We start from the raw sequence: 25751 nt of genomic DNA, 5'->3' as shown, positions 1-25751 counted from the left end.
GTCCTGGATCTACCCTCTTTGTTGACTGGTGTGTAGGGCCCACCGTCCAAGGGCCAACCAAAGAATAAGTGACGGTTGTGTGTATTGTATATTTGTGTATAACTCTGTATTGTTAAGGTTATCTCTCCGGATCCAGGCTGTGAAAGCTGCGTTCTGAAGTGTGCGTTGGCTCCGCTTTCTGGTCCTAGCGATATTATCCTGTTTCCCGCAACTCACGCAGTGCAAGTCTCACGTTCGAAGACAAACGACACCCAAAGAGATTCCACAAGAAACACACGCCACCCGGGTGCAGAGTCATGGATTGTTGGGAGGTTTCCTTCATCGTTTCTGCTGCAACGCTTCCAATACGAAGCTATATGTGGCTATGCGCAGTCGGGCATGAAGTCATACGTATACATATCGATGTATTTATGTTGACTACCACACGCAGGCGCTTGTTTGAGCTAGCCGACTAACACGTTCTACGCACCTCACGCCTCCATGCCACTCGTCTATCTCAATCTGAAATTGAAACTCAAACCTTCTCCCAAAATAACGATTCTGTAGCTATTCAGATTACATAAATATGTTCACTCTGAAGCTAAATCTCTCAACTCAAACGCGGTTCCGAAGGTTCTCTATTGATGCACTTTAACCCTTTCGCGAATGACTTGAAATTGAATAGTATAATAGCTTAAGTGTAATCGAACTAAAACGTGCCAAAACGGCGCGTTTGGTTGTCCCACCCGGTGCCCAATGATTCTGTTTGAACCCTGCGCTTCCCGTTTTAAAGGATGAGCTAATTGGCTGAAATTCAATAATTGTCCGAACGACGCAGTCATTGGCTATTCGGCTTGGCTTTTTATGGAAGGTAGGTCTGCCCTGTTTGCTTTGGCAGGGCCGCGCTGTTTGCTGTATAGCTGTATAGCTGCTCGCGCAAAGCAGACGTCACTCTGTCCACTTCGGTCCCCGTACATCGACAAGGAGTGAAAGCTGTATCTACCAGTATGCGGTAGCATCATCGAGTAGCCAACGCCGCGTAGGGCGCCGAGAGCACGACGCTTTGCACTTCATCAAGGAAGCGAGCGGTGCTGACTCAAGACCGAGTCCTGTGTACTCAATTATAATGTACTACTCAGTGCGTGAAAGCTCCTGATAGCCCGGCATTTGAGAATCAATAGAATAGCAGCATGGTATTGTGCATGATGCCCATGTAGGCTTAGTACTTAACGCAAGTTCCAGACCTAGAACTACTTTTAATATTTTGCACATTGATTAGTATGAACCAAGATTATCATTTCTGCCCAGCCAGCTAGATCTCGCCTGGCCAAAAACACGTGCTAGAAGCCGATCTGCAAGTGCAACACGGTGTCTGGCATCCTGCAGCAAAAGCAAAAGAAGCTCAGACTGGAACTGTATAGTGAAACCCATATCAATGCACATACTTATATTTTGCTCGCTCCTATTCCTCACGTTGTCATGTACTGGTATACATATAGCTGTTGCTGGAAGGATTATTGTCAAGACGCTTTGACCACCACTTGGGCTGTATTAGATGTTACTAGAGATAAATTGTGTTGTTGGTGGTAAATACGTCTTGAAACATGTGTACAGAAGCTCGTCAGTGGCATGGTTGAAGGCCCAAGGCGCGATTTTTTTGCGACGATAGATATTGCGCTGGTGAACACGTACATTAACGAAAGCTCTACCAAGTTTACGTCTTTCGGCACTCACTTCAACGTCTGGTATGTTCAGTGATTGTATCGGGCTACAGCGATCAACAGAGTAAAGTCGTATTTCAATACTAGTTTTTGGTCATACAGCCAGGGTAAAATTTTTGTACTCTGGCTGTATGACCAAAACCTATTTAATAGAGTCACTGCATTATTGCCTGGAACTATTCACGCAAACATGCGCCATCGCAGTGTCGGAGACCGGCACCACGGTAGGTCTTCATCACTATTACTACTCAACTACTCAGGGCTTATAGCACTCAAAGTGAATGAGTGTCTCGAGAGCGATTTGACTTTCATCTAGCACAGGAACGGAATTCGACTCTATTCCTGCCCATCGACATAATGTTCTAGCTGTGGGCACCTTCTTGAGGAGCGAGACACTGAGACGTCTGAAGAACTACTTACTGGTCCATACTCTTCATATCCAGTTATAATACCTACAAAGCCATCTCTACCGGAAATACGGAACACTTGAGCACTTTTGCAAGTGTAAGTAGAACTAACAGGAGTATAGATTGATTTCATTTTCATTTTCAGTGTGTGGTATATTGAATTCATTTAGCAAAACTAACGATCTTCAATAGCCGTCCCGGTTTGACGGTCCATACTCGTCCATCCCGGCAACCCGGTGCTCCACCAGCACCATCATCTGCTGTGGATGTAATGTAGCTGCCGTGTCAACGACTGTCATCGCCTGCAAGGCAAATCGATGGCCTCCTTCGGAGACGTCACCATCCGTCACGAATCGACGAGTTCCCCGTAAGCTTGTTGCCAGCAAGTCAAGCTTCGCCACGCCGCTGTGCATCACGAGACATTGACAGAGAGCTCAGTATCGACGGATTGAAGCCCATCCTGACCGTGCTGCCCCCTTCCCTACGAGGTCTCTGCTACGAGGGTGCCAGTGGAAGTAGATGTCCCGTGTATTAAGCTCACTCTGCAATTTACCTGCTAAACAACAAGCCTCCTCAGCACCGCTACTCCCCGTCCGTTCTCTTCGCTCCGTCCGTCACTCGCTCCGCTGTCCGTGTGCTATACTACATTTGGTAGCACTTGCCTTCGTCGCGGGCGAGAGGGCCACCAAGCGTCTGACCAATCAACTTCGACCAATCCGTTCCAGAAAAACTACATTTCGATCAATCCAGTTCCAGAAAAAACCTGCATTTTGACCTATCCTTTCTGAAAATTCCTGAATCATGAACTCTGACGACCTCAACACTTCGAAGGCGCCAAACCCAGCACCCCAATCAATGCCAGTGACGTCTACGAATGTGGCTAACATTCTGGCGGCCTTGACCAACCATCTCCAGCAACAGAACACTACGTTTACGCAAGAATTGGCCGAGCAGCTGCAGCAACAACGTGATGCCCACATGCAACGAGAAGTTCGCATCGAGGGCATTTCAATGCCGACCTTCTCAGGTCTCCCAGAGGAGTACGTGGATGAGTTTGTGTTTCGCGCCAAGCTTTTTATGAGAGGCAAGAACATCGACTACCACCTGGCGGCCAACCAGCATCGCGTGGTGGCTATGCTCGCCGCCAATGTACGAGCTGGAGCAGCCTCCTGGTAAGGTACGGTGCCAGTCGCGTGCAATCTGCCAGTTCCGTGCCACTTTAGCTTCAACCAATTAGAATGCCGTAAGTATTTTTAAAGAACCCTATTGGTAAAAAGTCTGTAAGCGCTACCAGCCAGTAAAACCCGCCAAACTGTATACGAACAAGACACATTTCCCGCCAGTTTGAGCTCAGTCTCCTATTCCCTGAAGCCTACAAACCACCCACCAACCCCGCAGCGACCACCTCGACAATGCCCGCGTACGAGATCGAAGACCTCAATTCTGCAGTGAAGCGCGTCCTCGCCGGCGACAGCGCCCGCAGTGTCAGCGACAGTACCCCAATTCCGTATCGGACCCTTACGAAATGGGTCGCGAAGGGGGAAATGGGCATCTTCCGCGCACCTGTTCGTCATGGCCCGGCTCCGCTGCCCTCGCAACCAGCGGAGGCATGCTTGGTCGAGTGGATTGTCGGGCGCCAACTGGTCGGTCACCCCGCAAGTCGCAAGGAGATCATCTTCAAAGCCGGCACCATGAGCTCCATGGCCACTGGTCAAACGGTTGGTGGCGGGTGGTACCGCCGCTTCATGGGGCGACACCCGATGCTGGCAACCCGAACGTCTCAGGCGGTATGCAAGGCCCGCAACGCTGTGACCAAGAGCGATCTCGAGCAGTTTTTTAGCTCGTTGATCAAGGCTGTGGTCGAGAATCGTTTGGACGCGTCTCGCGTGTTCAACATGGACGAAACAGCGTTTCAGACCAACAAGGGCTCCAAGCGTGTCGTGGTGGTTTGAGGCTCCAAGAACGTTTGACACCAAGACGTTGCGCTCAATTTTCACCTCACGCTGTTCGCGTGTGGCAGCGCGTCGGGGTGCATGGTGCCGCCGCTTTTCGTGCTGCCGGGGTTGACAGTCAAGCTCGAAGTTCTAGATGGCTGCGCCATACCCAGAGCTGCCGTCACCACATCGAGCTCCGGGTTCATGAATGGATTTCTCTTTCTTGAGTGGCTGCGCTTTTTTTCGGCTAGCGTGCCCAAGGACGTGCAGCGACCTCTTCTCCTGATTCTGGATGGGTGTTCGTCTCATTACTCCGTGGAGATCATGTTAGAGGCAGTTCGGCTTGGCGTGCTTCTGTTGTTGCTTCCTTCGAACGCGACCCACCTGCTTCAACCACTGGATGTCGCTGTGTTTTCGTCGTTCTAGGCGAAGCTACGCCGCCTAACCGAGATCTACGCTGGCGAGACTGGACGCAATTCGGTCGACAAAGAGGAAGCCATCCGGATGGCAAGCACAGCATGGGTAGGATGCAAGATGGGTGAGAACGTCAAAGCGGGGTTTGCTGGGTGCGGCCTTTTCCCTCCGTCCAAGCCTCGTATGGACATGTGCATCGACAATTTCCGGCGCAACGGGACCCCCGCATCTACGAAGCTGGCAGTGTGGCTCCGGATCAAGGAGGTCGTACAGAAGGAGGTGCTCGTGCTACCGCCGTCCAAGAAGCGGGTGCGCAAGACAGCAACGGTCGCCGGTCGTCTTTTGACCAAGGAAACACTGGAAGCGATGGCACAACCGATGAAGAAGCCCAAGAAGGCAGCCAAGACGAAGAAGCATCCGATGGCAACGAAGGCGACGAAGATGAAGAGGGTGCCCTCTCCGGTGTCGGAGCCTGTGCAGCTGCAGTTCCAGTCTGCGTCGAAGCACGGTGAGGCAAACCAGCAGGATAAAGTTGTGTGGGAGGCGATAGTTCAGTATAACCAAAGAAAAAAGCTTTTACTGGGGCATTTTCCACCACATTGTCTTCATTGTTTTTGTTGTTTATATCCTACTTTCTATAGTGATACGATATCCCTCTGTATGCCTGGGCCCGCTGTGATGTCCGTTTTTTGAGATTTGACGATCTCAAACCGTTATCAGAAGGGGAACCCGACTCATGGTACTAAGCATACTGGCGGTCAATCCGTTCACTCGGTGGCAGCCGTCGGTCGCTTTCGCAGTTCTGTGGCAGCCCCCTAATGCTCTAATTGACAGTTAGCCCACTAGGCTTTTGGTTGAGTTAATGCTGCCAGGTGGAATCGAACCACCGTCCTCTCCGTTATGATCCGAGGACTTTACCACTAAGCTGTGGCAGCGCTGCCTCTGAGCACAAATCATACTATATTTATACACAAATCACATAATATTGTGTACCATATTGTGATATCGTATATCCTGTCTTATACGATTACAAATGGGTGCAAATCATTTTGTACAGGTTGTTTCGGTGCTGTCATGAGATTTGTCCCCCTTACAAAACCACAGATAAAATGCGGCAGATAACTGGTCCTGCCGTGAATGGGTTTGCAAATAGTCAGCAACTCCTAATTGCTCATCAGTAAAACAGTCTGCTAACAGAAGAGATTGCGCTCTCTTCAGATATGCGTTTACATCTCAAAACTAATTGCCTAATAAGCGTTATGAGCAAAACAGTGAGCGGGATTACATTAAGGCACACAAGTGGCACCGTACCTTACCACACTCGTGTGGTGATTGACGGTCAGTACCTGAATTCGCTGGACGAGTTCCAAGCAGCGCTTACCCGCGAGTTTGTCCCGACGGATCAGCAGTATCGTATCCGTGCATTAGCTACCAAAATCGGCAGCATAACACCCGCCCTGCCGGGTTTTGTAGCTGCTTTCGACGGGTCCTTGCGTGGGGCGCGTGGGGCGCGCCTGGGGGCACTCGGGTCTGGGGTGGTCGGCGGGGGAGGCGTGCGGCACGCTCGGAGCGCGCTGTCGTGTTGGAGACGCGGGGTGGAAAGTGTGAAGGCGGAGAAGGCTGCGCAGCCGGCCAAAAATAAAACCTTAAAGTTTTTTCTTGGCTTTGGAGCCGATAAACCAGTCCATACTTTGTTGAAGTCATTTGGAATCTCAATTATGATTGGCTCTCCTCATTGGGAGCGGCGTTTGGGACCTGGTCGATTACTGTAGGATAAGGAAGCTTTCTCCCAACTTGGCATTCCTTGCGCTTCTCTGTCATTGCATCTATCCAATCAGGACAAGTTCTTCAATGATTTTAGCCAATCACGATCGATTCGTGTGTATCCCAACATTTTCCCAATTATTTTGGGAATTTACAGTCTTGCTAGAATAATATCCAATACAAAAGTTTAGTGTAATTGTTGCATTACTCATATTTGACCGCAAATTCCCAATACAAATCATGATTGTATCGTTGGTGGCTGTGACTCGTCTGCTTTCTCTCCTCTCCCATTTGAAAAGATGCAGCGGGCGCCGAGAGGGCTTGACATCCCGCAAGGGACAGCAGGGCAGGAGGCAGCGGCGATGAAGTGCTTCAGCGAATTCTTAGCTCTTGCTAACATGAATGAGGAGTCAATTGCTAGTATTGCGAAGTCGCTGTCTATTCCTGATGCTCTACCAAGTCAAAACTTTTACTCTTTGCTAACCGCATTCTCCATTTTCTTGCAAACTAAGCCAAGTGCTCGAGGAGGCCGTCTTGCTAAGGCTACTGCTGTGGGCTATATGTCCCAAGTTGTGAACCTGCTTCGAGAGCGGTACCCTCTGTACTTGTCAGACACCAAGCGAATTGCGAAAATACGCGACAAAATGGGTTCAACTATTGAGGAGCGAAATTTGCTAGCTGGCGTGCAGACTGGTGAAGCTCCAGGCTGCACGCTCGGCGACTTGCGTGTTCTGGTGCAGGAAACTGCGATTAAGGGGGTTGGCTCAGGTTATAAGAGTTTGCATGACGCTGCTGTACTAACGTTAATGTGGCACACGTTTGGTCGAGCGATCGATACCTGTTTTGCTAGGAAGAGCCAGCTATCTATGGCGGCATCGGGGGAGCTCTTTCTGCATCTAGCTCGAATCAAGACTTCGGTGGTTCAAGGCATCTCAATTTACAAGGCCGCGACTCACTGGGAGCAGTGTATGCTGCACGGCCTCGGAATGCTGTTCGTCGGAGCGTCGGAGCCTTCCAGCTATGTGTTCCCGCTAGTGCCGCACGCGGCGGCATCGGATTTGCCAGGGGAGAAGACCTACAGCAAGCCGAAGCTATACTCTACTGGGAGAACCTTGAAGAGAAAGCTGAACCAAGGAACGAGCCACCAACAAAGCGCGTGAGAGGAAGGCCCAACGTGTCCAAGTATATTAACGACGTCATCACCATGGTCTGCGAGCGCCAAGCCCAGGCCTCTGCCCCGCTGCCCCCGACGCTCACCGCAGGGCTGAGCAGCCACTCCTTGCGCCGCGGCTCCGCAACGCATGCAACCGCAGCTTGCGATCCAGTGGATCTCGACCCGGGGAGCTTGGCTGCTGGACTCGCTCACGAAGGCGTTCGCGTACGTGGGTACCACGACACGCGAGGACCAGAGTGTCGGCAAAGTCCTCGCTGGATACCGAGACCCGCACCTGCCATGCGTCACGCCCACGATTGCCACCTTGAGCGAGCTTCTTCCTGCGCTCGAGTACGCCCAGCTGCTAACCCTGCGCGGCCAGCTCTTCAAGAACGTCAGCGGCTTCACGGACACCACGCTCAACGTTGACGCCTTAGTCCTGGATGCGGCGCTCGCGTCCCTGCTCATCCATCTTGACGACGTCGCGACGGCAGTCCAGCAGGAGCAGGCTGCCACAGGCTTCACATCGCATTACCTGTACCGCTTCCACGAAGCTCTGGACGCAACCAACGTAGCGCTGGGAGCTCGACTCTCGCTGGACACGTGCATTGGTTGGGGTCGGCAGCTTCGCACGGCTTGGCAAACGGAGAACTTCGGACAGCTGGGTGAACTCAGCAATGGAAACACCACCATACTTGCCGCAGCCGTCACCCAGATGCTATCGTCCATCGCAGCAATGCAGCACACACTTCAGAAGCTCGTCGCGGTCCACGAGAGCAAGTCCACGAGCGCTGACGGTCCTGCTCCTTGTCGCTGTGCTGGCCAGGCCCCGCAGGCGAGCACTGACACCGTCGTTGAAGCGCACTCTCTTGCTAGCTGCTTCTACAACTGGTACACACTGGAGCTGTGGCACACGGCAACCCAAAAGAAACAACAGTTTGTTCGCGCTGACCTCAAGGTAGGCGTCAACATCATGATCATAGCAGCAGGGCGAGAGGTAGACGTACCAACGGCGCCACTGGACCGGGACGGCGTCGCGTATCGGCTGTGGAAGCAGCGTGTCTGGACGCTAGCGGAAGACTTGGACAAGAAGGTCAACGCTGCGCTTGGGAGTATCGACGGTAAAGGCCGATCCAAAACCGCGGGCCGCTACGGAAGCGCTGGAGAAAGCTGCGCGTTGACCACCGCTCTGCGTACGACGCGCTCTGCTCAGCATTTATCACCCGCAAAGCGAACGGTGGCATCGTCGACTGCTGCACACCAGCTAGTCACCAATGGAAGCAAAAAGACTTGGAGTCGTAGGATCACGCAGCTTGTATTAACGCTTAATACATTCCTATTCATACAACATGGACAATCGAATTCAAGGCGCAAATGCACCCGTCATCGCCATCCCACAACTTAAGCACAGCGCATGGATTCCCGTCAGTCCCGATACAAAGTCATACACAATAGAAAAACGCTCACATACCGTCAGCGAGCGCGCACGACCTCGTGCTTGGTCGACAGCTACCAAAATCGGCAGCATAACACCCGCCCTGCCGGGTTTTGTAGCTGCTTTCGACGGGTCCTTGCGTGGGGCGCGTGGGGCGCGCCTGGGGGCACTCGGGTCTGGGGTGGTCGGCGGGGGAGGCGTGCGGCACGCTCGGAGCGCGCTGTCGTGTTGGAGACGCGGGGTGGAAAGTGTGAAGGCGGAGAAGGCTGCGCAGCCGGCCAAAAATAAAACCTTAAAGTTTTTTCTTGGCTTTGGAGCCGATAAACCAGTCCATACTTTGTTGAAGTCATTTGGAATCTCAATTATGATTGGCTCTCCTCATTGGGAGCGGCGTTTGGGACCTGGTCGATTACTGCAAATAACAAGGGGCGTTGCTTGAGGCTGGGAGGACAGATATTGCATTGGTGGTGTAATGGGCTATTGCATTATTGTACTCATTGCTTACTCTGCTAGTAGCCGTTCTCGTCAATACTTAAAGTACTCATTAACAACTTGACTGTGTGGTACAGTTCAGCTCGACTGCGAATCTACAACTACCAGGCGTCGAGGTGTTGTCGGCCGCCACAACTTGCTGCTCAAGGCAGCGATACTGTGGGTGTCCACGACACAAGACGACGCTACGCCTCGTTGTTGCTGAGCTTGTCCATGAGCGCTTGCTGCTCGTCGGCGATCTTGCTCAGCGACTGGAACTGGAGGTTGTATCTGGGCCAAGTAGCCACAGTTAGTAAGAACTTCCTGCTTTCCATCCCTACCAGCGGCATACCGTTCCAGCTCTGTCTTCTTCTCTTTGATCAGCAGCTTCAGCATCTGCTTCTGGCGATTCCGATTCTCCACCTCGCTGTCCACGCGGTTGCGCTGAACGATTGCCTGCAGTTCATGTAAGTTAGTGATTCCTTAACATCGGCACTCAATTGCCTCGCGGTTGCAACCTTAAGTTTTTCGCGCTCGATACGATTTGCCTGGCCATCACCTCCAGCACACCCTTAACGATCTCATGGAACTCCTCGAGCTCTGCAAAATAAATGCCATCCAAGTCAGACTCGTGCTTGATAACGAAAACCGCACGACGCTTACTTGTTGCAAACTGGTTGCACTCCTGCTCGAGCTCCTGCGTGCGCGTGATGCTGTCCTTGTCCAGCACGCGCACCTGACAGTCGTCGTCGAAGCAGATGCTCGGCATTTGGTTGTCCCCGCGGCCCATGGTTGATCTAACGACCTGGAAATGGCTGCACGCGACGTTTCGCACACAAGTCGACTTATGTGGTCCACACCACAGACACCGGAGTGTACATCTCGTGTATCATCAGTGATGTGCTCCAGCACTGCTGGTAGCCACACCGAAAACAGGGAATTGCCAGTACTATGCGGTGGCCATGGCTCTCCTCAACCGAGACTTCGCCGACAAAAGTAGCGTACCTGCGCTTGAAAATCTGACATCGAAGCTCAAGAAAGGAATGTGGTCGGCGGTAAGCCACTACTTCGAGCAAGAATTTCCTCACGATATTCGTGAAGCGATACTTAGCTCGTTGGACGAAGGTCTAACCAACGGCGAAGCGCGCCTAACGGAGGCGCAATCAGCACAAGGTCTGAAGAACTACTTGCACGAACTATGCTGTACAACATCCGAGCTTGCAGCATACATCGATTATCGTTACTGGGGCACGGAGGTGACGCTCCGGTTGTTGGCAAAAATTATTCAACGCGAAATCTTTGTGGTCGTTGCGCCTTCGGGACTGGACGACGCTAGCTATCTAATCTTCCAGCCAGATGAAGTAGAAAACTTGGGCGAGACTTTCTCATCAGTGAAGGAACGCAACTACGAAGGGAAGAAACCAAAGGGATGGATCAAGCGGCTTCAAGCGGCACGTCAAGCAACGTACGCAGAGGGCACAGCTCCAATTGTTCTGAAGTTTACAGCACGACACTACTTGCGACTGCGCTTCAAACTGCCAATCGCTCCAATGACCGCCGCAGGGTCAGCAACTGCGTAGGACGTCGTGGAACTGACGCTGTCTGCTGGTGCGGACGAATTGGTTAACGACGTAGAGATGACTGAGATGGTAGCATGTAACAGCGAGAAGAGCGGACATCACCTGACCGACGCTGAACGCCAGGAGTTCAATGCGATCGAGGAATATGGGGGTAGCCGCAAACCCGAGTTACACGCTTTTCCAGCGACTGGACTCCACGGACTCTCCCCTGGGAAGGTGAAGGGGTTCCATGACATAGACTGGGATGACTCGGCGGCGGAAACAGCATGGACGGAAACGTACGACATCACTATACAGCAACTATTATCGTGGCAGGAACGCATACGGCAAGGCGAAGTTAGTATGGACGTAACCCCGTCAGGTCCTAGCCCCAGCGATACCATCGGCTCGGTCTGGAGTCAAGAATCGCTGTCTAAACAGGCTGATGACGACTTTCAAGTGGGGGAGACTGGCACGCTACGTTCCGGTGTCGGTCGCTTTCAAGCCGTAGACTCGCAACTAGCTCCGCAAGATACATTTACAAGTGGGGTGGAATCAGCTGCAGACTCAATGGGCAAAGGAATCCGCGTCATCTTTCCCGACAGTCCCGGCTGACATTACAACGTGGATGAACAAGTCTACTGCGGATGCTTCAGGACTTTGAATCACCGGAATATATCTGTCCTGCCAGGGTTACGAAACAGTTGGAGACGACCTCAAAAGGCAAACTTCCTCTGCACAAAAGAAGCCGCGCCAGGATAGTTAGAAATAAGAAGGGAAATGTAGTTTGTCCGTGCTGTCTGACCCGCTTAACCCACCGGCGACCGTTATCCCGATTTTGCTGGGATAAGAAAAACTTCGGGGAAACTGTCGGTTCAAGCCATACAGGTGGTTAGGGTAACTGCGACTCTTCAAGGTCCCGCCGAGAGCGTTTTGGCCAATGCGATCTGTTTGCGGATTTTTCACCTTGAAAGGTAGATGGGCATGTGTGCCGGGCTTCCGCGCCACCATTGGCCACCGCACAAGCATTTACACCCGCAGATTGCCAGGTGCCCGCGACGGATTAGCGCTTCTACGCTATGGTAAAATTCTGAGTTGATAGGATGCACCGCTCACTAATGTTAACTTTCTTTTCCCTTGTATCATTGCCTTCTATAGATGCCTTCACACGCGCGAGGTACGCTGGTCGAGGAGCTACGAATACGGTTCTGCCGGTGCCACTGCGAAGACCGAGTTGTTTCGATCGAGACCTGGACGCCCCTGTTCGTGGAGGAGCTCGACCGCTACTTCAGCAATGTATGTGAGGCGTCAGGGCTACTGGAGCTTTAGCAGAAGGGAGGCTGACGCTGAGAGATGTAGTGGACTCGGTAGGTGTGCGAGCTGGACACCATCTTCAACCCCCACAAGGTAAGGTGGCGTCTTGGCAGCTTTGTCGTTCATATCTAGGGGCTCATGCTGGTGGTGTTGTTGTCAACAGGCGTATTACATTCAGAACGAGCTGTTCATCGGCTACTCCCGGCAGGAGTTGAGCAACGAGGCGATCTTGCGCATCTGCCCCCACCTACCTAAGCTACGTGCCCCCACCGCTGAAACCATGCGGGTGCTGAGACTTCACCCTAACGCGAGTCGACTCTACAGCGAATGTCCAAGAACGATGCCGAAGGCACGACGGTGGAAACAAGCGGCAGGGAGGACGCCAAGAGCACGACAGGGACAGCGGGGTGTGGCAAGACTCCAGGAACGACAGATACAACGACGGCTTGAAGCATGGAGTCTTCATGGTCAGCTGGGGTCTGGTTACGGAGCCCACGATGCCGTACGTCGACTCGAGTAAGCTCGTCCGCTACGAACACTTCATCTTGTTTTGGGTTCTCTAGACCTCGTATGACAGCTCATGGGGCGACAGCGGCTTCATTGCGCTGTCTAACTCAACTGCAGGTCGAAGTTGATTAGAGTTGTGATTGATTTTCATGCAATTAGTACATAGTTGTTGGTTTGACCCTCGGCGGTAACGTTAGAGTAGTGATCGTAGTTACTGCATCGACCATCTTGGTTCAGCTGCGTACAGGTGTAAATGCCGAAGGGAGCTGCTGTAAGCCATCGGAACCTGAATTGTTTTCCGTAACTTCCATCGCTTGCAAAACGACATACTCGTGTTGTCAGCGCCACCAGACGTAGATGAGGAAAGCGCGATGCCCTAGACGCAATCAGCTCCATACCTCTAGCGGCCAGGTCACGTTGGATCTCAATACCAACCACACGAAATGCTTGCGTTTGCAGAGCGATTTGGGCGAGAACATTTCCCACGCCGGATCCAGCATCCAGAAACACGTCATTCACTTGAATATTCGCTTCTTCGATCAGCATGGACACCCCAGCCATTGTAATCTCCCCGGTATTTAGCTGACGTTCACTCGCACGCACATCACGCCTGGTGAGTAGGCAGCATAGTCCTTCAGTGGCGTTGTAGGTTTCTTGCGGTGATAGGATCGAAATGGTATGTGGTGAAGGCGAAAACCGTAGAGGAGACGCGGCTTTGGCTTCCAAATGCAGACCTGCTCGGTCTGGTGGCGGGCGGAAATAGCGTGGGGGGAAACTCAGCACGTTATTGCCATATCGTCTCTTGAGCGTCTTGATTCGCTGTTGCAGTTTGATTGCGCTCCATGTTGACGGCCTCATGTCTTTCTCCACTGACACCCAGTCGATTTGTCTTCCTGCTTGCTCGTACACCGCCGCGAGCTGAACGAGTTGGCGATCCTCTTCATCTGAAAAGTCGGCCATTTTTCGCTTCGGATACTGTCTATACAAACTCAAGTAAAACGACCCTTTGGGGATTCATACTGAAACCGAGTTTATTTTTTTGGGGGTTGTAAGTCAACGTTGGGTCGCTGTCGACCGAGTCAATGTAGACTCGTTCAGAGTCGACGTTGACTTCGCTATTACTGAAACTAGTACGTTTGAGTCAATGTCGACTTGGTTCAAGTCCATGTTGACTTCGCGATCAATAAAACAAGCGTACTCGAGTCAAAGTTGACTCGCTTTAAGTCATCGGTGACTTGCAAATGTGTATTCATTCATCGTTACGCAGCAGCACACACAACTACGGCAGACTAAGGATTAATGGTTTTCTCCAACACGCCCAATGCTTCCATAATCTCCGTGCATACATACGCGTATCTGCCGTGGTCCATCGAGTGGATGACGGTCCATGTCTTGTCGTGGACCAACTCATTTCTTTTCTCCCAGAACTCGACCACAAGCGCCTTGAACTCTTCAGCGCCCGCCGTCTTCGATCCAAACGCCTCCTTCATTTTGCCCAGAATGAAGTCGCGCTTCTTCGGCATTGTGCTCGTGTTACCTACATTTTTTTTTTAATCCAGAGACAATGGAAGCCAATACAATGTCAAACCACACTGAAGCAGAAACTCAAGCGGCTTACCATTTCTGATCTCGGCGTTCCATTCTGTGAACTCTTCGATAGCTTCCTTGCTCACCGCGCTATACTTGTACGTATGCAGATGCAGCTCTCGTCTCGCGATGGTGTCTTGCAATCCGCTGTTCTCCGTTTTCACCGCCTCTAGCGCAGCCTTCATCGATTCCAACTGCGTTCTCACTGCATCCCGTTCTGCTTGCATCGCCGCCCTCTCTTCCTCAATCCGGTTGCGGTTGGCTTCGAGCTCTTTAAACGCAGCTGGGCACCCGTTGTTCTTGAACTGCTCTTCCAGGAGCCGGGTCTGGCGCTTCATTTCATTCAAAATCTTCGCCTGCCTCAGCGATATTCGGCCTCCTTGTTGCTTCTCTCGACTCGGCTTCTCTCGTTTCTTTTTATCCGCGTCCAACTGCTCCCGCTCCCGTTGCAGGCGATGCGTTACGTTCTGGAGACGCCGGCCCTCCTCTTTGAGCTTGGCCTCATGCGATTGCAGCTCCTCGGCTTTGACTTGTAGTTCTTCCTCCTTGTTCTCCATATTCTTCTCTCGCGACCTCGTTCTCCCGGTCCTCCAGTTTTTTCTTGCGCGCGTCCACCTCTCTCGTGAGGTTGTTCATGTCTTCGTGCACATCCTGGAGTTTCTTAGCATGGCTAGCCTGCGCCTTAAGTAGATTGTCTGCGTGCGTGGTGACGGATTGCTTCGACAAATTCAACTCAGTTTCCACATGGGCAAGTTTGTTGCGCAAGCCACTTGAAATCGCCTTCTCCTCGGCTAGTTGTAAAATCGAATTCCGCAACTCCTTCATCAACGCGATAGTTATATCGTTGTCTGGGAGATCAAAATTCCTGAGTTCGGTCAGCTCGTTTCTAGCGGCTGCTAACTGCCCCTCTAATTTCCTTGACCGCGCTTGCTCCTCCCCTAGCTTCTTTCGGAACTGCTGCAGTGCTTGCGAAATAGAGAGTTCAAAATTCGCATACTCCCCTCGCAAAGGGTGGGTTTGCAGGCTCCGAGCTGGGGCACCTTCCTCCTGCACGACCACGGGTGTCTGCGAGATTGGAGGCCCTGGCGCTTGGTCTGACGCTAGTGTTCTGGCTGCGGTAAGCTGCTGAGCCGCCTGGATGTCATATTGCTCGATCGCCAGGTGCTCGGCTCCGCCACGTTGCGATAGCTTCGACGAACCCGATCCAGCGGTCTGCACGTGTGCGTCTGCTTTCAGGGCTTGGTCCGCTAAGTAAACCTCGTAGAACTCTTTCAGCAGCGCAGGCTCGTGGCGCTGGATCTCTTCTGGGTTGTTTTTGAACGCCTTGAATTGAGTCAACTTGCTCAAAGCCTCGTAGTCCAAGTCGTTGTCGCTGTTCCTAGCAGCTGTGTATTTCTCCGCCCACACACGCTTCAGGTAGTCTGCCATCTTGTAGTAATCACCTGCCTTGCGCCGTGGGCCTTGCCGGTGCTCGCCCTTTTCGTCTGCGATCTTCTTTTGTAGAGCCAAGTACGTGGACCGGAGCGCGTGCTTGGGTACCAGGGGAGCCGTCTCTTCATCGCGAGTCGTCGCCTCGTCCTTCGATGCACTCGCGGCGCCCAACTCGCGCGTCGTCCCGTTGGATCCTTCGCCAGTCTTCTTGGCAGTCTTCCTCTGCTTACGGGGGCTTAGCGAAGTGCCTGGCCCCTCCCCCTTCTTCCGCTTCTGCTTGGCATTGCCGGTGGCAGGCGTGGTCTTGGCAGTGTTTGCTGACTTGTCAGTGGGCGCGCTCGTCCGCTTTGTCGCTGGCTTGTCCGTCGCCTTTGCAGCTTTCTTGCTCCTCGTCATGGGCGCCTGGCGAGCAGCACCGCCAGCAGTCCCCTAGCTCTCTGCAGCCTGAGATCGCTTCGCCATCAGCATCGCTATCAGCACTTTGCTGCAGTCAAGGTTCTTTGAGAAAGTGAAACCGCAAATCCTACAGTTGAAATAAATTGATGTGGACCAATTCGATTTAGAATCAAGAGGACTGTAAGTCAACGTTGACTTGGTATAAGTCGTTGTTGAGCTCGCTTCAGTAACAAGTGTCTAAGCCAGCGTAGACACGTTCCAAGTCGTAGTCGACTTGGTGACTCAATGAGAGATGTACGAGTAGATGCACATGGTTGTCTTTACAAAAAGATGCAGAAGTGGTGAGATAAGCGCCAACACAAGAGTGGATACGTCAAATTAGAGATTTACTGAAGCTACCAGTCACCTCTTTGGCATTGCCGCAGCACGTTAGCGATCACGCATAAACTCTTCCAGCGTGATGATGTAGGCGCGCGGCATATTGACGGTGGTTAGCTCGTTATCGATGTGCCGCTCATCAACGGTGTCCACCTCGTTGTCGGGGCGCGGCTCCTCCGGTGCGTTGTGTCTCCAGATGTTGAAGTACTCAACGAAAGTGCGACCAGGGATAGCGTGGCCAACACGATTAGCTCGTTCCAAGAGCTGTGTTGCTTCCGCTATGCTAGGGGGGCATTCGAACGCAGCAACCGCAAGCTTGTCCGAGGGAATGTGCAGATCCTGATAGCGCTCAAAATCATCCATCCGAAGGTTGCAGTTGTCGACGATAACGATATCCACGCCACGGTCGGGGCTGCGCCACAGGAGTTCTCTGCATTGTTCGTAGCAGCTTCGATGCGCCTCCCAAAGCCGACTTGCGTCGAACGCATAGGATCCTCCGCGCTGGAAGAAGAGGTCAGCTGAGCAAATCGATGCGCGGAAATCAACAGTTACTGCATAACGAGTGACCTCTTGAGCAAACGTTGTCTTGCCACTGCCCGGGAGGCCTCTCATGATCACAAAGAGCCGAGGCGGGTACTGCATATACGCGCGGCAGTCCTCCCCAATACGCCCGGTAGTCGTCAACGATTTGTCGTGCTTTGAACTCCATTTCTCACACGTCGGATGTCGTCGAACTCCAAGATTCCGCTGCTTCTGATGTTGACCACACCATATCACCGACCATGTGTGAACACACATAACATAAGTCAACATTGACCTGGGATAGTCAACATCGACATCTTGGCCGGACCAGTTGAGCTCCTGGACGATCTCAGCGGCGTGGGCGACCGTAGGCCAGCATTTCGGCAAGCCCGGCCACAGCGTCAAGGCGAGCGTAGCGGTAGCGGGGACAGCGAGCGCAGCATGACGAGCATGGCGGCGGCCGGCACAGCGAGCGCAGCATGACGAACGTGGCGGCGGCGGCACGGGTGACAACAGCACGGCGAGCATAGCGGCGGCCAGAGTAGGGATCAACAGCATGGCGAGCTTGGTGGCGGCCTTGGTGGCGACGGTCGATGCGAGCCGGGCGACGGCATAGTTGGGGAAGCGCGCTGGAGCAGTAGCTGGCGATTTCGGAAATGAGGTTTGGGATTGAGCGCGCGGAAACGATCTTCTGGCACGGATCGCAGCGCGAGCGTGATTGGCCGCGAAATGACTGGCCAATTACACGCCACAAATTCAAACGATGGGGGCGCTGATTGGCGTAGATACCGGAGCGAACCCACGGGCGAAAATCTGCGTGTTGCGCGAACTCAAAGCGCAAGTTGGAAAAGCGCGCGAAAAACTGTGTGTTGCGCGAAGCTTGATGGCTGAAGCCAGGCTGATACCACTTCGTGTGACCTTTGGATTGAGCCAATGCTGATTGGCTTATTAGCTTCAACTTCAACCCTCGATAAGCACTCCGAATTATAGTAGTTCTTGATTTAGTGACTACCTAGTACGAGGGCATTTCTTTTACAGTTCTATAGTAACTTACTTTTGCAAGTTCTTCTGCACCAGAAAAGATGGCAAACGGTGCCTGAACGTCGCTCGCCTCGCTACCTAGGCCAGTGTGGTGTCCTCACAAAACGCGGTACCCGTAGATATGAAATACCAACCAATGCGTGCACACGGTTTCTATAGGTGAGCGCTAGCACCATTGAGCTTGTCCGTCGAAAAAGCTCTGCTTCTGGGTGGTCAAAAGCTCACGAGACAGCACACTAATTCCCTCCTGTTCCTCGACAACACTGGTACGAATAGACGCCAGTGACTTCAGCGAGGAATACGCCGCGCTAGCTAAGAACACGGATGCCCCCCCCCTTTATTTTACTGCAATTTACTACATATGGGAGCCCACACATCGCTTGACCTCCCCTGGTAGGCAGCGATGCAAGGTGGTGCGGCACGGGTTGTTGGGCCGGCCAAGTCATCACCGACACCTCCATGCAGCCCCCAGAGGTCAAGCGGTGTGTGGGCTCCCATATGTAGTAAATTGCAGTAAAATAAAGGGGGGGGGCATCCGTGTTCTTAGCTAGCGCGGCGTATTCCTCGCTGAAGTCACTGGCGTCTATTCGTACCAGTGTTGTCGAGGAACAGGAGGGAATTAGTGTGCTGTCTCGTGAGCTTTTGACCACCCAGAAGCAGAGCTTTTTCGACGGACAAGCTCAATGGTGCTAGCGCTCACCTATAGAAACCGTGTGCACGCATTGGTTGGTATTTCATATCTACGGGTACCGCGTTTTGTGAGGACACCACACTGGCCTAGGTAGCGAGGCGAGCGACGTTCAGGCACCGTTTGCCATCTTTTCTGGTGCAGAAGAACTTGCAAAAGTAAGTTACTATAGAACTGTAAAAGAAATGCCCTCGTACTAGGTAGTCACTAAATCAAGAACTACTATAATTCGGAGTGCTTATCGAGGGTTGAAGTTGAAGCTAATAAGCCAATCAGCATTGGCTCAATCCAAAGGTCACACGAAGTGGTATCAGCCTGGCTTCAGCCATCAAGCTTCGCGCAACACACAGTTTTTCGCGCGCTTTTCCAACTTGCGCTTTGAGTTCGCGCAACACGCAGATTTTCGCCCGTGGGTTCGCTCCGGTATCTACGCCAATCAGCGCCCCCATCGTTTGAATTTGTGGCGTGTAATTGGCCAGTCATTTCGCGGCCAATCACGCTCGCGCTGCGATCCGTGCCAGAAGATCGTTTCCGCGCGCTCAATCCCAAACCTCATTTCCGAAATCGCCAGCTACTGCTCCAGCGCGCTTCCCCAACTATGCCGTCGCCCGGCTCGCATCGACCGTCGCCACCAAGGCCGCCACCAAGCTCGCCATGCTGTTGATCCCTACTCTGGCCGCCGCTATGCTCGCCGTGCTGTTGTCGCCCGTGCCGCCGCCGCCACGTTCGTCATGCTGCGCTCGCTGTGCCGGCCGCCGCCATGCTCGTCATGCCGCTCTCGCTGTGCCGGCCGCCGCCATGCTCGTCATGTCGCTGTGACCGGGCTCACCGGAATGCTGCTCTACGTTCGCACTCGCCGCCGCCGCCATGCTCGCTGTTCATCTATCGCCTACGCCGCCACTATGCCTGCCGCAGCTATGCTCGCCGTGCAGCAGTCGCTGCTCCGGGTGTTGCTATGCTTGCCGTCAAGTTTTCTGGTGAGCTTCGATGCCTCGCTGATCTGGAGTTCCAGCGCCTCACGATGTCAATGTTGACATTCCCCAGCCCAACGTTGAATCCCTCTTCTTTACATGCACGTGGGTGGGTGTGCGGCCGTCATGCCCGTCGTTTCGCTTCTCGCGAGCTCGGTCGTGATGCCCGTTGCCATGTAGTGGGTTACGTGCACGTGAGTGCGACGCCGAGCGTGTATTTATCACTGTGAAAACAATGTTGAGGAGCTCTAGAAGCAGTTTATTTGTTATTGCCAAAGGAATCTGCTAAGCAATTCACCTGCGATGTCAACATTGGCACTTGCAACTGAACATCGAGATATTACAAGTATACGATCTGCTCTGTCGTGCTTCGTATCCGGATGTGTTTAGATTCGAAATTTAATATCAGTATAGTTGTATGATCAAGGTCAACAATGCCCACGCATCCGGATGCAAGAAGTGCGCCTTTTGCCCCCCCCCCCCCCCCGTCCACCGTCACTCTTCGAGATGGCACAGTAGCGCCGAGTAGGCAGCGGGCGCGACGCCCAGCCGCCCCGAAAGGCGCGAAGAAAAGCAGCGAGGACAGCGAACTCCGAGGAATCCGGTAAGCAAAACGCATTTTTCACTAGCAAAGCGTCGTAGCGATCTTATAGTAGACGTTCATAATGCCGCAGAAGACGAGTTTGAAGTCGAGAAGATCATCGAGATGAAGTTCGTGCGTGGAGAGCCCAAGTACCATGTAAAGTGGAAGGGTTACGACGAGACGTCGTGGGAGCCGGAATCGAATCTGCATTGCCCTGAGCTCCTCAACAAGTTCAAGGCAGCACAACTTCAAGAGACACGCGCGTTGAAGATAAAAGTAACCCGAACAGCGGACTTGCCTGACCGAGGTAGCCACGTGACGGCTAAAATCCCTGCAAATCACCAAGAGGGTTCTGAAGGTAACAAGCAGCACGTGTTTGTCACATGCTCTTATGTTGGTTGTGGGGGAAATGTACTAACTGTAATAATGGTGCCCAGGTGCGGAGGAAGTGTACGAAGTGGAAAAAATTCTTCGTGAAACTTTTCGTTGTGGCTTGTCCTACTTTGAGGAGAAATGGAAGGGATATTCCCAAACGAGCTGGGAGCCTGCCTCCAATCTGAACTGCCCTGACAAATTGGAGAAGTTTAGGTGTCGCCAGAAAGCAGCACGTCAAGCTATGCTCGGAAACCCAGCTCCAGCTGAAGTCACCGATGCTACCGGGACGGTAGGCCATGACAGCCCTCGGAAAGATACCGATGAGAACGAGAAACCCACCGGTGGATCTACAGCTCGCCAAGCAGGCAGAACATCGATTCCAGAAAATAATGGAGTGAGAGTAACCAATGATGCTGACAATGTGGCTACCGAGAGCCGGCAAACCGATGATCGAACCGAAAATGACTACGAGTACGATTACCCGGATTACTTTCCCGAGACTACCGAGGAAGAGGCGATCTCAAATGCAGGTGGTGGTGTTGAGCCTTGGGGTGACGGGATCTCAAACAATGCGGATGCGGATGGTACGCCAGTACCGCGAGCAGATTCCAGAGGGTCAGGCAAGGCTCCCAGAAAAAGAAAATCGCCCCGGCAGACAGCAGAAACAACCGCAACACCCTCGCAAAATCGACGTACTTTTTCGTCTCCCGGGAGTCGAGAATCTGGGAAGAAATCGAAAAGACGTGCGGACATGCTTGCTGATGAAGTGAACGTGGGTATTGATGACGATCACGAGGTGCTGGAATCGGATGGCTGTTCTGGCGAGAGTACCGACGACGATTCTGAAGATGAGTTTGCAGATGAGCTTTATATTGCGGGTGATACCGGAAACGAAGGTTTTAGTGTCGAAACAGCAAAGGAAATTCGCGCGGTTGCCGGCCCCCAGGACTACATAACAGATGAAATGCTTCGAGGCATGTCTGACAATGGTTGGGAGTTGCTACCGGTAACCGACGAACAGGATGACTCGGACCTGTCCGGCGCTACGGATGTTTTTACGGACCCTCCTCAACTTACTGCCTCGGCTATAGAGGCAGCGAAAACGATGAAACCTTCTGATCTTTTTATTACTACATGACAGGCGAAGTTGTCCATTGAAAAGAAGACGGACGACATCCACAAACGCAAGGAAATGTTTCAAGCAAAGAAAAAGGAGCTGGACGCGTTCAAAGACGCACTTGCCGCGGAGATCATGCATTTTCTGGCCCTAGTAATATCCAGGGCTATTTGCCCGATAAAGTCTCGACTGGAAGATCATTGGAAGACGCGAGCCCGTGGAGCGATTCCAGCTGGACTTGGTCGCCATTTATGGTTCGCAAGCGTTTCAAGGAGATTAACAGGTACTGTGACTTCCACGTTATTTTAATAAAGGGCCAGGCTCCGCAGGCTAAGACGGACCGCGCATGGAAGATTCGCAACGTGATAAACAAGTTACAGACTACTTTCAAGGGTGGAATGGAACTAGGGCGCTGGGTTGCATTCGACGAGATGGTTATCCCTTCAAGAAGTTCGCGGAACAAAATACGAGTTTTCCTGAAGAATAAGCCGCACAAGTACGGCACCAAGCTGTTCGCTGTGTGTTGCGGGAAAACCCACTACTGCTCCAGGTATGCTCATTTGCGCTATTTTATATAGTCGGTATCTGAACGCTGTGGATTCATGCTCAGGTTCGAGGTTTATTGCGGTAAGAAACAAAACAATCAATTTGTTGACACCAGAAGTGAACCAGCTGCTGTGGTTCGAAACCTTAACGCCTTGTGGGAACAGCGTCGGGTGGATCGATCCAAGAAGCGAATCATCATCACTGATCGCGAGTATTCTTCGGTGACGTTGGGGTTTCGTTTGATGGACATGGGGTACTACAATATCGAGACGGTTTCTACGACGCGTCTTGGCTTCCCCGAAGACTTGAAGACCGACAAAAAACAGCTTCGAGAGGGATGCCGCGCGGCTCATACATTCTTGCTCGGAACAATACGAATCGTCAAATGTACTCGACGCGGTGGGTTGACTCGAAAATTTGCTACTTTGTGGCGACTGGGGCCTCCGCTAGACGTGAGATTGTGCGGAGGAAGCAAAAGGACGGCTCACAGGCAAACATTCCGTGTCCGGAGTTTGTGGTATTGTACAACAAGTGCATGGGGGGTTGACAATCACGACCAGTTACGTCTGCAAAGGTACGTGTTGCTCTGTTGCGGTTCTGCCGCCCATCAGTTACGCTGAAAATGCTTTTGACTAGGTACTCCATCCAAAGAGTCATGCGACCGAAGAAATACTACAAAACTGTTTTCTACGGGCTCTCGACATAGCTGTTATTAACGCTTTTATCACCCACCGTGAGTACGCGAAGTCGGTGGGGGGGAAACCCTCTTTCACACGCGGATTTTCTCATTCAGCTACACGAGGAGCTACTCGCTCTCGGAGAATATGACTTTCTGGAAACGGTGCCTGTCGTCGAAGCCGCTGTAACCGAGGTGGAGCCAAGATCTAACCAGACACCAGTTTCGACGGCGTACTCGCTAGCAAGCTCGAAGCATCAATTGATGGTGTCGACGGACAAGACAGCGAAGGGTAAGTTCAAGTTTCGCGTGTGCAAAGTTTGTTCGGTACTGCGTGGTGCAGGCAGTCCTGGATCGAATCGACCTCCCGGCACAACGCGTCATTACTGCAAGCAGCGCTCCACTGATCGAGGAAGACTGTTTTTGTGTTCCAAGGCGCGACACGTATCTGATGGTAATTCTGTATCGTGCTTTAACATTTGGCACTCGAAATGGAAGAACGGAGATCAACTTCCGCACTCTGAAACTGTCGGACGGATCCGAATGCGTCGGTCGAAGGAGGAGTTACGCGCGGAAACGATGGACACAGGTTCCTCAGATGCTGTAATACGAGACCGATGTTCAGAATGCCGATGGGGCTGCTTCGGTGTCATCTTCGCAGTTACCGGTTCCAAGTTTCACGCGAAACGTAGAGGTACAAGTGCATCAGCCAGAGCGGCCAGGCGCAGATGCAGCAGGATAGGATGAAGAAGGAGTAACTGCGACTGAGAGGCCCCCGGATGAGAGCGAGCGGGAGGCCGTGGCGGAAGTGCTGGCGGAGCTGCTCGGCGCGGTGGAATGTACGCTCAGCGGGGCCGAGCAGCAGAATGAGTCGGATAATTAGGTGGGAGTCAATATTTCACTGAGAAGTCGATCTTGACAAAATACGCCTGTAAGAGAGAGCGAAGCCAGCTTTGACTCGACGGCGGTCAAGCTGGTTGTCAACGTTGAGATCTATGTTTCTTTGCGAAGTCAATCTTGACATCTGCCATACAAAATTTAATACAAATACGCCTGTGAGGGAGAGCGAAGCCAACCTTGGCATCGACAGCGGCCAAGCTTGTTGTCAACGTTGAGATCTATGTTTCTTTGCGAAGTCAATCTTGACATCTGCCATACAAAATTTAATACAAATACGCCTGTGAGGGAGAGCGAAGCCAACCTTGGCATCGACAGCGGCCAAGCTGGTTCTCAAAGTTGAGATCTATGCTACAATAAGAAAGCGATGACGGGATATATGTACGCATGGGCTTCTTCATTACATCTCAGCATCGCTAACAAAATATGTATGCTTCTGTGAAGCTGGGCTAAGCACTTTCTGACGTACTAGCGTCTCAACGATACCCCAAGACGAGGAAACATCACCTCGGTTTGATACGTCCAGACAGCAAGCCACTCGAGCGCAGCGGCTTCTTGGACTCGAGTTTTATACTCGAGCTCTTTGAAAAAACCCTCCTTGGTATGCTCCCGGATAGCATTCTCGTCGTACGATTCATCTGCCTCCATGGCGATATGGTGTTCAACATGGGAATCGAGAAAAGCGTCTAAGCGTTCAATATCCCACTCGCACAGGCGCTTTCAACGCTTTATCATAGACAGCGTTATCTACACAGAGGTCAATGGCACGTTAGCGTTGGGAGTACACTTGGCACCAAAGAACGAGTGAAATACCTTCGAGGCTTTCAGGGACGCTTGCAACCACGCGTAGATGTGACGCGAGTCTTCGTCATTCTGAAACTGCGCAGACATCTCGTAGAGCGGAAGGGCGGCTAGAAATGCGTCTACATGGTTGGTAGACCTGAATCTAGGCTCGTAAACCTGTTGCATAATAACATTTGTTAGACTACGCCACAGAACTCAAGTAATTCGCATACCCACCCGGTCGCGTGAAGGTTTGCGTACTGGCTGGAGGGTGTGAAAGTCAAGGAACCCCTGGTGCCATTGAAATCTCTCCAACGACTAGGCATACATCGGAATTGAGCCATCGTGACGCCCACTGAAACACCAAAGATACGTGCACGTACCTCCCCTACAGACATCGGCTTGCCATAAATTTTCTTTTTGTTTGACGCTGTTCGGTTGACATCCAGCATGAAAGCCTGTTATATGCAAGCAGGACGGTTAGATATCAAATAGCCACCACAAGTAGGACATACATGCGCACCGGGACAGCCTCGGAGGTGTAGTTAGGGCCCGAGAGAACAAAGTAGGAGGAGCGGTCTAAGTCGGTATCTTGATCGCTGAGCTGCCCTTGGCTCTCGGAGCGCCCTCGCGCTGTGAGCTCCTGTTGGTTCGAGCGTTCGTCGTCATCGCTGCTGCTGCCGCCCACAGTGCTGCTGCTGTCGCCCGCCGTACATACTTGCGTCGGCCATGATCTTCTCGGCGAAGATCTCGATGTGTACTGTACCACTGAGGAGCGACCGCGACTTTTGACAGGTTGATTTTGACTGTCGCTCAATTCTATGGAATGCCTTTATTTTATTTTATACTAGACCCTTACACTAAAACACATACTGACTGCATCCGCCTGCAAAGGCTGCTGTTGCAGTGAGAGCCTGTTTTGGCAGCACCATTGGGTATTATAGCCCTCATCGCTGACGCCACCGCCTTAGCCACCACCATTTTGGTCCTCGGCGATCCGCCTGCTTTTAGGCGAGCTCCGCACCCTGATTTGGGATCGCACGATGGACTGCTTGATCGTCCGGCCTCGTCCTGCAGCGTCTTGTGATGGTTGATGCCATCG

The 25751-nt window shown here is 52.4% G+C and overlaps 10 protein-coding genes and 1 non-coding gene across 11 annotated transcripts; 5 read left to right on the top strand and 6 right to left on the bottom strand.

Annotated features, from left to right (window-relative positions):
- Positions 1-2962: 2962 nt before the first annotated feature.
- Positions 2963-3283, top strand: PHYSODRAFT_480453 (hypothetical protein; the record flags this gene model as incomplete). The annotated part of the gene is made up of 1 exon (XM_009522881.1): positions 2963-3283. One exon carries the CDS (start codon positions 2963-2965, stop codon positions 3281-3283), a length of 321 nt encoding a protein of 106 aa, XP_009521176.1.
- Positions 3284-3519: 236 nt separating this feature from the next.
- PHYSODRAFT_256042 (hypothetical protein) lies at positions 3520-4059 on the top strand (the record flags this gene model as incomplete). The annotated part of the gene is made up of 1 exon (XM_009522880.1): positions 3520-4059. One exon carries the CDS (start codon positions 3520-3522, stop codon positions 4057-4059), a length of 540 nt encoding a protein of 179 aa, XP_009521175.1.
- Positions 4060-4176: 117 nt separating this feature from the next.
- On the top strand, positions 4177-4851 carry PHYSODRAFT_377580 (hypothetical protein; the record flags this gene model as incomplete). Its single annotated transcript, XM_009522879.1, has 2 exons — positions 4177-4449; positions 4492-4851. Coding segments are annotated over 2 exons (633 nt in total), but the record flags the coding sequence as incomplete, so codon positions are not given.
- Positions 4852-5318: 467 nt separating this feature from the next.
- Positions 5319-5390, bottom strand: PHYSODRAFT_t447. Its single transcript has one exon. It is a non-coding gene; the product is annotated as a tRNA-Met (tRNA).
- A 2130-nt stretch (positions 5391-7520) lies between these two features.
- PHYSODRAFT_480233 (hypothetical protein) lies at positions 7521-8777 on the top strand (the record flags this gene model as incomplete). The annotated part of the gene is made up of 2 exons (XM_009522878.1): positions 7521-7865; positions 8277-8777. 2 exons carry the CDS (start codon positions 7521-7523, stop codon positions 8775-8777), a joined length of 846 nt encoding a protein of 281 aa, XP_009521173.1.
- A 707-nt stretch (positions 8778-9484) lies between these two features.
- On the bottom strand, positions 9485-10068 carry PHYSODRAFT_256038 (hypothetical protein; the record flags this gene model as incomplete). The annotated part of the gene is made up of 4 exons (XM_009522877.1): positions 9485-9569; positions 9631-9734; positions 9838-9878; positions 9942-10068. The coding sequence occupies 4 exons, from the start codon at positions 10066-10068 to the stop codon at positions 9485-9487; spliced, it is 357 nt and encodes a 118-aa protein (XP_009521172.1).
- A 415-nt stretch (positions 10069-10483) lies between these two features.
- Positions 10484-10726, top strand: PHYSODRAFT_372842 (hypothetical protein; the record flags this gene model as incomplete). The annotated part of the gene is made up of 1 exon (XM_009522876.1): positions 10484-10726. A coding segment is annotated over one exon (243 nt), but the record flags the coding sequence as incomplete, so codon positions are not given.
- Positions 10727-12979: 2253 nt separating this feature from the next.
- On the bottom strand, positions 12980-13171 carry PHYSODRAFT_376383 (hypothetical protein; the record flags this gene model as incomplete). The annotated part of the gene is made up of 1 exon (XM_009522875.1): positions 12980-13171. A coding segment is annotated over one exon (192 nt), but the record flags the coding sequence as incomplete, so codon positions are not given.
- A 237-nt stretch (positions 13172-13408) lies between these two features.
- PHYSODRAFT_487198 (hypothetical protein) lies at positions 13409-13618 on the bottom strand (the record flags this gene model as incomplete). The annotated part of the gene is made up of 1 exon (XM_009522874.1): positions 13409-13618. A coding segment is annotated over one exon (210 nt), but the record flags the coding sequence as incomplete, so codon positions are not given.
- Positions 13619-14746: 1128 nt separating this feature from the next.
- Positions 14747-15673, bottom strand: PHYSODRAFT_251915 (hypothetical protein; the record flags this gene model as incomplete). Its single annotated transcript, XM_009522873.1, has 1 exon — positions 14747-15673. One exon carries the CDS (start codon positions 15671-15673, stop codon positions 14747-14749), a length of 927 nt encoding a protein of 308 aa, XP_009521168.1.
- Positions 15674-16501: 828 nt separating this feature from the next.
- PHYSODRAFT_326847 (hypothetical protein) lies at positions 16502-17530 on the bottom strand (the record flags this gene model as incomplete). The annotated part of the gene is made up of 2 exons (XM_009522872.1): positions 16502-17203; positions 17288-17530. 2 exons carry the CDS (start codon positions 17528-17530, stop codon positions 16502-16504), a joined length of 945 nt encoding a protein of 314 aa, XP_009521167.1.
- Between the last annotated feature and the right edge of the window lie 8221 nt (positions 17531-25751).

Source organism: Phytophthora sojae (genome assembly GCF_000149755.1).
Source record: "Phytophthora sojae unplaced genomic scaffold PHYSOscaffold_2, whole genome shotgun sequence".
In the NCBI taxonomy this organism is placed as follows: domain Eukaryota; phylum Oomycota; class Peronosporomycetes; order Peronosporales; family Peronosporaceae; genus Phytophthora; species Phytophthora sojae.
The sequence above is the reverse complement of the archived record's forward strand: the minus strand, read 5'-3'. Positions and strand labels throughout refer to the sequence as shown.